This window comes from Strix uralensis, chromosome 13 (genome assembly GCF_047716275.1).
Source record: "Strix uralensis isolate ZFMK-TIS-50842 chromosome 13, bStrUra1, whole genome shotgun sequence".
NCBI classification, from domain to species: domain Eukaryota; kingdom Metazoa; phylum Chordata; class Aves; order Strigiformes; family Strigidae; genus Strix; species Strix uralensis.
This window is the reverse complement of record NC_133984.1, coordinates 14842596-14856066: the sequence shown is the minus strand read 5'-3', so window position 1 is coordinate 14856066 and position 13471 is coordinate 14842596. Positions and strand designations below refer to the sequence as shown.

At 41.4% G+C, this 13471-nt stretch overlaps 1 protein-coding gene across 9 annotated transcripts; it reads right to left on the bottom strand.

Moving 5' to 3' along the window:
• Positions 1-4335: 4335 nt before the first annotated feature.
• Positions 4336-10538, bottom strand: LOC141949375 (palmitoyltransferase ZDHHC15-like). Of its 9 annotated transcripts, XM_074882887.1 has the most exons (8): positions 10156-10538; positions 9622-9725; positions 9288-9357; positions 9008-9043; positions 8261-8330; positions 7603-7635; positions 6509-6629; positions 4336-4641 (listed from the first exon to the last, which is right to left on the bottom strand). In XM_074882887.1, exons 1-5 carry the CDS (start codon positions 10210-10212, stop codon positions 8301-8303), a joined length of 297 nt encoding a protein of 98 aa, XP_074738988.1. In that variant the 5' UTR covers positions 10213-10538; the 3' UTR covers positions 4336-4641; positions 6509-6629; positions 7603-7635; positions 8261-8300. The 9 variants fall into 9 exon arrangements, 8 of the variants coding, with proteins under 8 accessions (XP_074738988.1, XP_074738983.1, XP_074738985.1 ...); XM_074882882.1 differs by having other exon boundaries at positions 9008-9398; XM_074882884.1 differs by having other exon boundaries at positions 9008-9357.
• Positions 10539-13471: the final 2933 nt, after the last annotated feature.

The window sequence follows — 13471 nt, the reverse complement described above, 5'->3', positions numbered from 1 at the left end:
ATCGATCCGAGCTGCAGCACAGGCTCTCAGCCATACCATACGTGTCCAGGATTTCCACCGTATCAGGATCTTGGGACATGTGCTACGTGGCACATCCCGCGTGTGGGTAAGGGAACCCTGAATTGTGGTATCACAGCATTGATGGAGCTCCAATGCCTCTCTGAGGGAGATCTACAAAATCACTTGACGAACATGTATCGCTAAACCTCACAATACCATCCTGAGACGACTGATTTACTACAGTCTTGTCTTCGTTAAATAGGGAGCAAAGAGCAGGTTCCATATGCCTGTACACTGCGTCAGCGATAGAACCTCTTACGTGCCGCCAATAAGGCCCTAAAATTGAAGATGGAAAACATGCATTTGGTCGTTCCGTTCATACTGCCTTTAGTACAGGCTAGCACTAATTCTTTGTCTAACACAGTTTTAAAGTTCTGAAGCAAGCCCCAGCTGCCTAAGAAATAAATCTATTCCCCTCATGAAACACAAAGAGGAATGTTTAGTGTCCTGACGGAATGTTGGAAATGACATTCTGTCCTTCATCTCACACTGAAAAACTCACCAGCAGACTGGTGGAGAGGAGGCAGTTAATTCTGAAAAAGGGATTAAAAGTGGGAAAGGCTAGCGGCTTAGTTTACAGATAACTAAGGGGTGACTATACCCTGTGCTGTGAACATGTAAGAAGGGAGAGGAATTATTAATGATGAAAGAAGGAAGGAGTACTGGAAGTAATGGGATCAAATTATATAGAGGAAAGCTGAAGATAAGTATCTGGCAAGTAATTGTCATCATGGAACTGTGATAGGATACTTGGTATCCCCTCGTTGAGGATGTTTAGACTGAAAATGGCTAAGGCATGAGAATATTATCTGCACTGAAAAATCTGGCATCACATAGCTGTGTACAGACGTACAACATCAAGTGGCTATGTGGTATTTGAGGGATAATTTTATAATTAATAATTTTAATATTCCATTATCATGAACTAAGACAAAAATCAGCCTTAGAATTTCTATTTTCTGTGCTAATGCGCAGCATTTTATTTTTTCCACACTTTTAAGGCTAATAAGGTACTTAATATATTTGACATTAAAATTTTCCCTGCAAATTTTGCCTTTACCTGCTGTTCCTTCTTCAGTAACTCTCCCATGCTGCTGCTTTCATTTCCTCCCCCTACTAGTTCAGCCTTTTTTCCAGTTCGATCTTCTCTTTCTCCTTTGATACCAGTTTATTTACAGGATACCAGATGTACCTGTACAAGGCACTGCACAAACCTCGAGTGAGACGCGGAAAGAAAAAGAGCCCATATACCTACCGTGGTCAGAAACACGGCAACCCCTTCTCTCACAGTGACCTAACCAGGAGAACAAAGCTCGTGCTGTAGACACAGAAAGCTAACAGATGAGTTTTATAAACTTACACAGTTTAAAGTAGCTTGCCAGAAAAACAAAAAAATCTGTTTCTCTGCAGATTTAGTGTAGAAGTGGAGGATCTCCTTGGAGACAGACAGAAATCAATGCATGCTCCAGAGTTGACCCTCAGAAAAGATAATGGAAGCAGCTCAGTAGAAGGAATAGAAACTCTGGGAATGGAAATAGCACAGAGGAGATATGGGAATAGAATCCTAAACTATATCTAATCGGGGCCTTTCCACACCACCTCTCCAAGCACCACCAAATATTATGCTGCTCATACTAAAATACTAAAATATTAAATGCTAAAAAAACTGTGGCAAACTAATATTGTACTAATTGGAGGGGTGCACTTGGGTATACTCTGGAGTACGGCCAGCAGTCCTTCCAAGAGCTGTGCAGACAGCAAACCAGGGCTTGAGAACAAGGTCAGGGTGCTGAACAAGGGCGTGTTATGCCTTGACATGCTGTACCACTATGTCAGGGATGTCTCAGTATCCCCAACAGCAAAATGAAGACAAAAAATGAAGACACCCCTGACATACAGGGTGTTGGCATGAAGACTAATTTACTCATGTTTTCTCAATACTTTGAAAGCATCATCTGCCTAATAAAAACTACTGGAAGTGGGTACTTAGATAGTTTTTTCCTGTAAAAACTATACATCAGGGTGTAATGCAGAAGCACAGAAATTCCATTGTGTAGTTACTACATACCTCATAAAATCAAGGCATTTCAGAGACAATAAACTGGAATTAATTTATGCAATTTATTTCAAAATAGATCAATGGGGGAAAATGTAGTCAGAATGAAGAAAAAAAATTACATTTGCGGATGGATGTGAAGTGTGAAATACAGGGCAGAATGAAAGAATGAACTGCAATAAAATATGAGGTTTTATAAAAAGCTGTAAAAATTGGTTCAGATTATTCCCATAGGTATATTAATTCAGGCCTTTTGAAGCATCAGTTTTTATCACAGAATCCTCAAAGCCAGGGTTGATATCGTTCCTTATAAACCCATTCCCATCCTGAATATGTTTGATTATGACCACATTCAATTCTGATCAAGAAACAGTAACAAGCCACATGCTTATTTGTAGTCTGGTAAGAAGCAGAGCTGGCAGCTTACATGCTTATATGAAACCGGCTTCACTGTTCAAGGAATGTATCCAAGTGGAGGGAGCATTGCTAATAGGTATATTGTTAATAGGTTTGTGAACACTTTCTGTTGATGTACCAGAAGAAATATTAAGCAATCCCATTGTATGGACAGTAGATGATTTCAACTCACTCCATCCAAGGAAAAAAGCATTTCTAAAGATAGGGTGTTAAAGAATTTTTACATAGGGTTGGGGCATATTAAACCCTTCAAGGAGAATGTTAAAATGAATTACAAATCCCAGGAAATTCTTGGAAGAGAAAGGTCTGAATAAGAAGTTGGGGACAGCTTGTCCTAATATATATATTATTGTGGGAGTGTCAGCTCTGCGCAGCTGTGGGAGATTCAATATGTTAAGAGTCAAATCATGTGTTACTGGTCAATGATTAAGAGGCAAGTCGGCATTGGCCTGTCAGCCCTGCACAGCTGTGGGAGATTCAATACTTAAGAGCCAAATGGACATTGGTTGGGTGGCTCAGCTAGAGAGCTCTGTTTGGGGAGCTTGGCCCACAAGAACTCTGCTTGGCGAGCCAGGTAGGAGCTCTGTCCTGCGCTGGCTTGGAGAAGTGCCAGCTCTATTCTGCACTGGCCTGGAGAAGCATCAAGGTTTTGAGGAGAAACAGGCCTTGGAAGAAAGTAAGTCAGCTTGGAAAAAGTATAGAACTGTTTCTGGGAGAGAGGGTTGATGACTGTCTAGCTGTTGATTTGCTTATCATGAAATAAGAGCTAAGGTAGTGAGAGCATAAGTATGTACCATTGTAATAATAAAGGACTTTCCTTCTGCACTTCAGTGGAGAGTCCGTGCCTCAGTTGCCACATATTATATACATATATATATATATATATATATATACATGTCCTAATTCAGGATGCCCTTTGATGAAAGCTAAATCCTAGACAAGAGTTTGACTTCTGGATCTTGGCCACAAAACTATACCACCATCTGTCAGCTGGATAGCTGGAGGAAGGGGAGAAAAATCTCAGAGCTGGCCTAAAGCATAGCCAGATATGTGTGCCCTTAATATAATGCTTCATGTCTGCCTCTAAATATAGTAATTGTGTTGTTAATATATGGACTTCCATATATAGTTTCTTCCTTCACTTCTACCTTCTCTATCTTGCATTAGGAATGGTTTTGAGTTATTTGGTAAACACTGGTACATGCATGATATAATGGTCCTTAAGACTGTCTTATTGCTCTATTTTACAGTGTCTTGTGTGACTTCCAGTTTTTACAAGCAGCGAAAAAAATCAATGGGCATATCTCTACTAAGATTTACAACCCCATTTTGGAGCTGGTAATAGGTGTTGATGTGGACAAGATGTCTTCCTGTGGTTAAATTAGGTAGAAGCTCATTAGTATTCAGCAAGGCAGTGGAGAAGGTGCCTGCACGCTGAGGGATCACAGCAAGTTTGGAACAACTGACAACTAGTGAAACTGCAGAGGGTGTAATTCTATTTACAACTAGACTATTTTAGTACGTGTATATAAGGAATTACCGCACTAATAATGAGTAGACTTTGTTGACACTATGCACTTAGTCTTTCGGTACTGTAATAAGAAATTACTTTCAGAGATGAAGGGCAATACTGAAGAAAATGTTTAGAAGTTTTTTTGTTGTTTTATCTGCACAAATGGATTTCTCTTCCCATCTTAACTGTCCCCATCTCTGTGTTATCCTGCTTCCCTTCTCTTTAATATATTTTCTTGTCCACAGAGGACTAGAAGTATTAACTTTAAATACGAAGCAGACAGCTAAAGTCTGATATATTGATGTTTATTACCAGGCATGTAGTGTCAGCTAATTAACAGTTCAAATTGTAGATTTTTCAGTACTTGGTTAAAAGTAAGAATTCATAGAAAATAAGCATTCAGAGAACACTGGGCTCCATGAAGCGGCTCATCTGGGAGCTACCACTGGCGGTTGCTCTTCCTGCAGCCACAGGCCAAGACACTGGTTCTGGCAGGGCATCGTGCTGCCCGTTGCCACCATGTTACAAAGAACGTGACCGCCACAAAGAGAAGGAAAAGAACATGAAATTTCGAACGTCCATTAGTCAGTTCACCCTGGAGAGAAAAGCAACATAAAACAAGTGATAGGAACAAATAAAAGCTGGAAATTCTTTGCTTCTAGAGAGAAGAAAGATAGCCTCCAAAACACATATTTGGAGTTCCCAAACTTGTATACACAAAAGTCACACCCTACTATGAAAAGCCAAAAGAGACAAAGAAGTGCTCTGGTTCGTTTCCCCTCCTGTAACCAAAGCAGGAAGAGTGGGGCTTTGCTACTGACTTGTCCAATGTAACAGAGCCCAGCCCAATCACAGCTTCCCACCTGGGCACAAGAAACATGCCCTGCAGGGAAAGAAGCAGGCACGAGCTCTTGAAGCCCTGTTTGTGTTCTCCTGGGTTTCCTGTGCACGTATTAAAATTCTGCCCCTTTTGCAATAGAAGGCACGCCAAGAAAACCCGGCCTTCATAGCTACAGCAATCAGGTAGTGTTAGAACTGAGCAGAGATGGTTTGGAAAGGTTTAAAAGCCAAGCGGGATCTTACAAGCAGAGGAAACACTTCTTTCCTCTACAGGGGAAGAGTCAAGTGCCAGAGGTCCTCATAAGCATACATCTACAGAGAGGCTGTGGGGAGCTCGAAGCTAAAAATTACTTCTCAGCCTTTGCTCATGCCATCTGTGCAGGCACAGAGCTCAAGTCTGTGTGCCTTTCTTATGAGCATAAGAAACTATTCCTGCTACTGTCCCATCAGCATCCCCCCGAGGCATCTTAGGTAACTGAGTAGCCATTAAAACAACAGAAATTCAATAAATTAATGCACAGCAAAGTTAAGTTACTTAAACACTCATACAAAGTTAGCAGCAGAGGGGATGTAAAAAACTAGAGACAAAAGGCCAGACTCTTACAGGAGCTGTCAGTGGCATTGCTTGCAGATGAATGATAGTCGGTAAATGAATAAGAAGCGCACTTTGTTTCAGTCAACTTTTCAATTGAGAAAAGTGTCGTGTGGGGATTAGGAAGTGAACAAGGCTTTTTGATATTGTTCAGTAAATATGTACAGATCAGTGCCAGGTGTTATACGTGGATGCCAGACGCGAGAAGGGAGCAGATACTGTTCAAGAAATTAAGATTTTGGAAACCATCAGTTACAGTAAACAGCACGATAGCAACCCCAGGATCTGCAGGTCAGGAAGCAACATAAATGAAAACCACCCACCAACAATTAATGGTTTCCTGTAATATGACAAATATGTAGGAGGTATTCTTGCAACCACTTTAAAAACATCAAATGTTGACAACTAAAAATTTCTATTTAGAAGACAATTATTTCCATAATCAGTAGAAGTTTGGGGGTTCATTTTAAGCACAGAGATATGGCCAGACAACAGCAGCTGTATTTGGAGTTGGTAAGATTAACCACATTTATATCCAAGAGTCTAACGTAACTCATATGGTGTTTATCCCTCTGTAACACCTCTGATTTCAGTGGTATGAGTCATGATATAGCCTAACGTGTACTGAAAAAGCACCAGAACATTTTTCCAAAGAGCAATCCTGGGCTCTCTTTCAGTGAAGTGTATCTTCTTTTGAATGATATTAGAGTTTTCCAAAGAAAGAAACTTGTGGTAAGTTTCCAAAGATTCTGAGATGCATACATGCAAACACAAGACCAGGAAAAGAATATAACTTCTCTGCCAGAAGCTAACCCTACAATCTGAAATTTCAGAAGCTTGTGTGCTTCTTGCTTTGTGCATTTCAGACATATAATGGGAGTTATACTCAAAAAAGGGCACAAGGAAATACCTTACAGAAGAAATGCAGACCCGTCTCTCAGTGGAGACTGAAAGCAAAAAAAGTACCAAGAGTGACTAAATCCCACCAGGCTCATAGGATATGAAAAAGTAACCAGGTTTCACAACTTACTGTCCAATACTTAATGAAATACTTGAAGACTGTTGCAGCAATATACAAGCAATACAACAAAGCATAGGCTAAGAACAGTAGAAAGAATTTGTAGTTAGAAAATCCAATGCAGTTATTCACCCTAGAGAACAAAAGCAAAGTTGAAATCAGGGTATGTACAGCACACGGTTGCAACAACAATGAATTCTACAGTTTGGGGGGTTCTATTAAGCCTCTTGATTCTACAACGCGGTTTCTTCAATAAATAGCTCCCCTTAGTGGTCAAAATGAAAAATAACTGAAGTCTCTGCTTTTCACTTGACCACTTCTTGCTATGCCAAGTAAAAGCACAGTTCACAATTTTGGAATCTGCTTTAGAGTTGGTACCACAACTTGTCACAGAGGCAGGCTCTAATGACTCGTGTCCGTTTCTTGTCTGCAAAGGTAATGAGATCTGGGATTTCTGTGTTACTTGATTCATTTGCAAAACTCAGCAGCCAGATTCACCGCTGATTGTTTGTTGACATACAAACCCAATAAACCCAAATTTGATTATAATTCTCCATGCACAGGACAACAGGACAACTCTAAAAAGGAACAAGGGAGTGCAACAAAAATAGTAGGTGTTTGCCTCAAAACTCCTGTTTGAAATGTCCTCTACAATTTAGGATTAGCAGGGAGGTGCAGGTGGGGAAATGTTTGTGTTGCTTCCGACTTCCGAAGCCTGCACAGGTTTCATTTCAGAAACATTCTGCATGCAAATATTTTTATTGAAAACAACCACCAACTGCATGCTGAAACGATTATATACCCAAAATTAAAGGCTAAGTTGAAGTCCCTTTAAAATCTGAATAATGGTCAGGGAGTCAATTAGCAGTTGGGGTTTAAATTGTATTGATATAGCAGCTCTTTTACACATAGTTTATGGAACGAACACGAGTGATCTGCCTTTCAAAATACCAAATATCTCGGGCAATTTCAAAGTGTAATTATTTTATAAATTTCCCAGCATAATGGTCTAAAATGAGAGAGGCATACAGACACTATTCTGTGGCAGAAATGTATTTAAACAACCTCTCTCTGCAGAAAAGTACAAACCAATATCTAGAACATACCACGGACAGTGATGATCCATTTTTAGCACGCATCTGCAAAGGGACAAAAAAGAAAAATCAAAGATTTATATTTGGTTCTTAATTGCCAACTGCAGATCAATAGCAAAAGCCTCTGTTTTTTGTGAGATTTCTACACAACACAAACTCAAGATGATAATGTCTCTTCCAATTTTTTAAGGTAGGTATCATTTTACGATGGAACATTTATTACTCTTTCAACAGCAACCAGTGTTCTTGGTATCCTGCCAGATAAAAAGACATGAAAATAATTTCTGCCCTAGAGGGCTTAAAACTTTTGTAAAACACCACGAGTAAAGGCCTGGAATATTTAAAAAAAAATAATAATTTAAAAATGGTCAAAATCATACTTCAGTTTAACCTGCCTAGGTTAATCAGTTAATTTTCACAGATGGCACATGCTTTCTAGCGACTTAACGCTGATACCCTTGTAGGTGTGGGAACTGCAAACACTTCAGGGCCACAAACAGCAGCGATGCCCATGCTACCGCTGTCACACACCAACACGCACTGCTGACTGCAGCTGGACCAGAGGTACTCGGGCACCTTTCTGTGTAAAAAGACACGTGAAGGACCAGCCCGTTCACATAACTCAGCGGTGACGATATTCACTTCAGTGAAAAACAATCCAGGAACTTACATAGCACAAACGGAACAATGGTGACAACGATCAGGTTTTATTAGCTGGCACCTATCACAGAATCGAATACCTGAAATTAAAGGCACATTAATAGCAAAGAATAGAAAAGTGTTCTTTTCACATGTTAGTTAATATTCTGCTCATTTCCTAACTATTCATGTTCATTCCTCTACCACTTCAAAAGATGAGTGCATTTGCTGCTGATTTTTGCTGCCAGGACATAATCAGATAAGCAATGCTCATAATTCTTCTGGAGACCTGCAGATGTGGGGAGCAATCCTCACTGCAAAGCATGCAACCAGCTTAAAAGTGATAAAACAAAATTGTACATTTCCCTCTGGCTTCCACATTTACTCAGACTTTACATACATTCCATTTTGATAATTGCCTCTATAGCAGCTCTTTACTTCAGAATTCTCTGGCTTCTCTGGCAGAAACAGGTCAGAGCCTCCACGTTAATAATCATCAATCTTATTATTCTCAACATGAAAATCCTGTCGGCTCCTGGACCATCTGAAAAGGTAACTTTAAAAGTTAACACCGTCTCTGATTTAAACCATGCTCTGTGGGGAGTTAAAGGATTCTCAGAACAGTAAATGACTCTGTGTGTGGACAACTCTAGGTCACTTTCCATTCTTTTAGGAAATCCGATCAGTTGTCCAGATCAACCAGATTGAAGGATTTTTGAGTTCTCTTTAGCATCCCTGCTTTCATTCTGCAATGAATGGAAAGTGCTTGGACTCTTACCTTTTTGCCTGGCTGCACCGGGAGAGTAAAAATAGACTTCCAATATGTCCACACAAAGAGCACAAAGAGAATATGGAATATTATAAGGTAGGCCACTAAAAAAAACCAAAAAACCCCCCCAAAAAACCCAAACAAACCACAAACCAAAAAAAACAAAACCAGAAAAAGAACAGAAGCAGAACAATGACTTCTTAAGTGAAATTTTCATTCATGCTCATTCCAATGTTTCACAACAATGACAAAAAATGTAGGAGAAATGAAAGATGGGGTCTCACAGTACCTCCTTCTTCCTCCTAGGTCCTGATACACAATTCAGAACAGACTGTGTTCTGAGGGAAATAATGCTGAGCCTGCAAACAGGGATTCATTCTTACTGAGGCTGAAGCAATTCCTGAAGAAACAAAGCTGGAATCATGAACTGCCACATACGGAATTTCTCCTTTCCTATCTGTCACACCTGGCAAGCCTTAGAAGAGCTTTGTCAAGAAAACATCAAAACTCTACCCAAAACAGTTGTTCCTTATGAACCCCACTGGTTCCTGGCATTTTGCATCCCCTTTCCAGTGTGCTGACTAAGAAGAGCTGGAGAAACAGTGCTGCTATTTAGTCTGTACCTTCTCTTTGCCCTGACGGGTGATGTTTCAGAAACACTCAGCAGAAACTCAAGGCTGTTGGTGACCTCTTCGGGCGAGACACATTTCCAATCTGCCTGGCCGAGCTGTAGAAGGACAGAAGGTGAGGAGGGTCCCAGATTAGTTTTCCAGGCTTCTTCACTCCTTGATACGCTCCTTGCTCCAACGGTCAATCCCCCTACCTGCCCCCCTTCTCCCCCCCCCCCCCCCCCCCAAAACCCCTACCCTCCTTTGCAACTCCTTCACAATGCTAAAAAACTCCTTATTCACGTCAGAAAGTTCCAGCCAGTTAACAGCCTCTGAGGCTCCCATGGCCCAATACAACATTAAAACTGTGCTGCTAATAGGCTCTGATCCCCCAAATTAGTCCATATCTATTTCTCCGTTTCCCCCCACCTTCCTCCCAACAGTTCAAATTGTAAATCTTTGTCTAAACTGTGCATTTGTCCTACCGTGTTTCCGTGGCCAAACACCTCATTATTGGTGGCTTCTGAACAGGAGGAAATAAAAGCTTACCTTTGTGCCTTGGCCAAGACGAATGCTCTGTGGACAGAAGGCTCTGTGTTCTCTCATTTCCTTGGCAGGACTAACAGCCTTGGCCACTTGAGGGGAGGCTACTGGATTAGCAGGGGAGAAAAAAAAAAAAAAAAAGAAGGGAGAAAAAAACCAACCAGCAACAACAAAAAAGGCTCAAGAATGGTCTGGTGTGTTTGCAGTAAGCCAGAGCACAGGTTAGAACAAAACCTGGAGAAGGCAAAAGGATCAGGATATGTCAAGGTAGAAAGCTGAGCCAAAGGAAGGAGGGACCGATACGCTGAACAACAGCTTCTGAGACAGCACGACCAACTGCAGCAGCGGAGCTGTTGAGCCGTTTGGCTCCCGCCAGCCCCCGAGCTGAACCTCCCGATGCCAACAACCATCGGGGTCCCCGAGCCCCTTCCGCGCTCCTGTGTCCTTCAGCCCAGGGAGGGGACACAGTCAGACAGACGAACGTGAAATCGAGCGGGTGGATGGTGTTCACTCCCTTGGGTGAAGGCTCCTGCTTTTCTGCTTTTCTGCACAGAATTTCAGCGTGTGTGCAGTGAGCCCCACGCAGCCGGTGCACACCTAATTTACTGCTCAGGCATTGATCCTTGGCCCAGCACATGCATGGAAAAAATCAGCACTGCTGTGGGCTCGTTAGAGTCTGCTCACGGCAGTAACTCCAGTGACCCGGATGAGGTTGGACGCCTCTGCTATGTGCGCTACGCTAGTGAACGGCAGAGATGCAGTAGATGTTCCTGGGTATCCCACAGGCCAAACCCAGTGGCTGCTTTGGCCAGGCTGGCTGGATCTAAAACCCCTGGATGAAGACGGCAGAGTCAAAAGAGCTGGTGAGCACTCTTTGTTAACAGGGGGAGTTGTTGCTTGTAGTGTCCTCATAAATCATTTCATTTCTTTAGGAAACATTGAGCTCCTTGGGCCTGGAGGCACCTTATGCCTTACGCTCTTGCTTCAAGTACAGAGGATGCTCCAGTAGTGCACAGAGGTTACCGAGAGCAGAGCTGATGCAAATGGTTGGGTTTAACACAGACAGGGCAGCAATGTGCCACGGCCACACAGGTCGTGCCATCCCAATTGCTGCTCGCCCAATCTTCAAAAATAAATCCAACCTTAGAGAAATACGTAAAGGTAAATTCATCTTGCCAGCAAAAGTGCTCTCTAAAGTGAATGTTCATTAAAATGCTTGCTTCCTTCCAACCTAAACATCCTGAAACTATTTTCCTGAAGCCCTCAAAGCTTGGGGAGTTCTGTGAGTTAAGCTCCATCTAATTTTAGCTTTTAAGCTCCATCTAATTATGCAACTTAACTGCAACGAGAACAGCAGTTTTGCTGAATGTGCAACAGTCTCGTCACCATATTTTGATGTGGGGAGACAGAAGGAAATGTTGTTTAAAGGTCACGCATTTCTACGAGGATTGACTGATATGGAAAAGCCAGAGCCCTCTCCAGAACCTCTGAAGTCAAATCCCTTTTTTGTGTGTGTCTTGGGTGTGCCCACATCTACCTGAACAGAAAGGTATAAATCTTGGAGTTTCCCCTACCCATTTTTCTTCAGGACTGTAGTTCATTAACTACAAGAAACGCAGATTCATTAATGTGCATTAACCAATGACTTTCCTATACTACCACTGCTGTCTCCAATCAAAGAGTCGTTTATGGAAAGCAAGGGCAGAGGGAACAACATGCTTTGGCAGTTTTAAGATTATACGCCCAAAGCTTTATACCCTCTGTCTTATATTTTTACGGTAAAGTATCATGAGCTATTACCATATTTTTCATTATTATTTGTAGCACTAAATACTGCAGCACACAGTGCCAGATGGCTAATATTCAGAATAAAAATAATGCAAGGCCAATCTTAGAAAGACTCAACGAGAATGTAACAGCATGTATTCTACAACCAATACAACATTGAACAAAAATGCAAAGTGCTAGAGCAGACTGAGATGCAATAACCAAAATGTACAACAGATCACACAAGAAAAAATAACAGAAAAAACCCATAAACACCACCCCCCCCGCCCACCCCCCACCCCCCCAAATAATAAACAAAAACCACTTGAAATTGAAGTAGAGCTTTTGTGACAGGCAAGGGGCCCAGCAGGGTGGCATTCAGCCCCTTGTCAAGTGGGCCCTGCAGCTGACGGGGGCTCGTGGGGCTCCAGGGAAAACACCGCATACACATTCTGCATGAAGGCTACTCTCAGTTGAGTTTTTCATGCCGTGTTCCTGTACCATGGCTGGCTGAGGAAGCATCTTCTAGGATCCCAGTGCTGTGCCAGCCCTGCCTAACAATGGTCAGAGTGAAAACCAGGGTCTTTGCTTGGGTACAGGGGACTTTGTCCTTGGTGGTCTTCAGACCTTGTAATGGGTGTAATTTTTCAAAAGATGTATGCTTAGCATAGTGTGAAAATCCAGCTCTTTTAAAGTGTTTGAAGTAATAAAAATGGAAACACTCCAACACATTAGTCACTGGTAATTACGGTGTCTTGTGGCTGTAATGTGAGAGGCTAAACGGGCTTTTTCAGTGGCTGGCATTCTGGTTAGGATTTGAGATAGTTTTGTAGCCTTGTGTTATCTGTAATGGAACTAACTGACATCATAAATTTTAAATAATTTGTAAACCAGCTAATAGCTATACAACATTTAACCTGTTTGCTGTAATAAAATATAGGTCAAGTCTTGCTTAGTGTTAAGGTGAATAAAGTAATTTTTTTAAGAAAATCAAAATGCCATTTTTGTAATGTATGAAATATTTTAAAAGACAGCTCATTTATGCTACCTATTTAATTGACTACAAAACATAATTCACACTGCTCTTCAAATGTACATGTAGCTGCTCTGTTCTTAAATGTAAGGTCTGAGGATTAATAGTTCACATGTTTCTAGAAATAAGTACAAGAGTCCCTATCTCCAAATCAGTACTGTGCCTTTCGGCACATATTCCACCTGTCAAAACTAATTTTATATCTCTGAGTGAGAGATTCTACACCCCCCGCCAACTCGTCCCGTTTTCCCATTTTTAATTTTCTTCCCATTAATTTCTTCCCGTTAATTTTCCCTCTTTTTTCATATACTTTGGTGAAACATTCACCTCCTTGTGGTCATACCCTTCCAGTACTGTTGATTCTAAATGGTGATTGAGCATTGTCACTTTTCTTTATCCTCTAGCCTGACTCTTGAATTCCTTTTGATTTCCACAGCTCTGGCAGCAGTTTCATTTAGTCTGATGCCTGCCATAACTGGAATTGTCAACATTACCATACAAAATACAGGTTTCAGTCTCCCC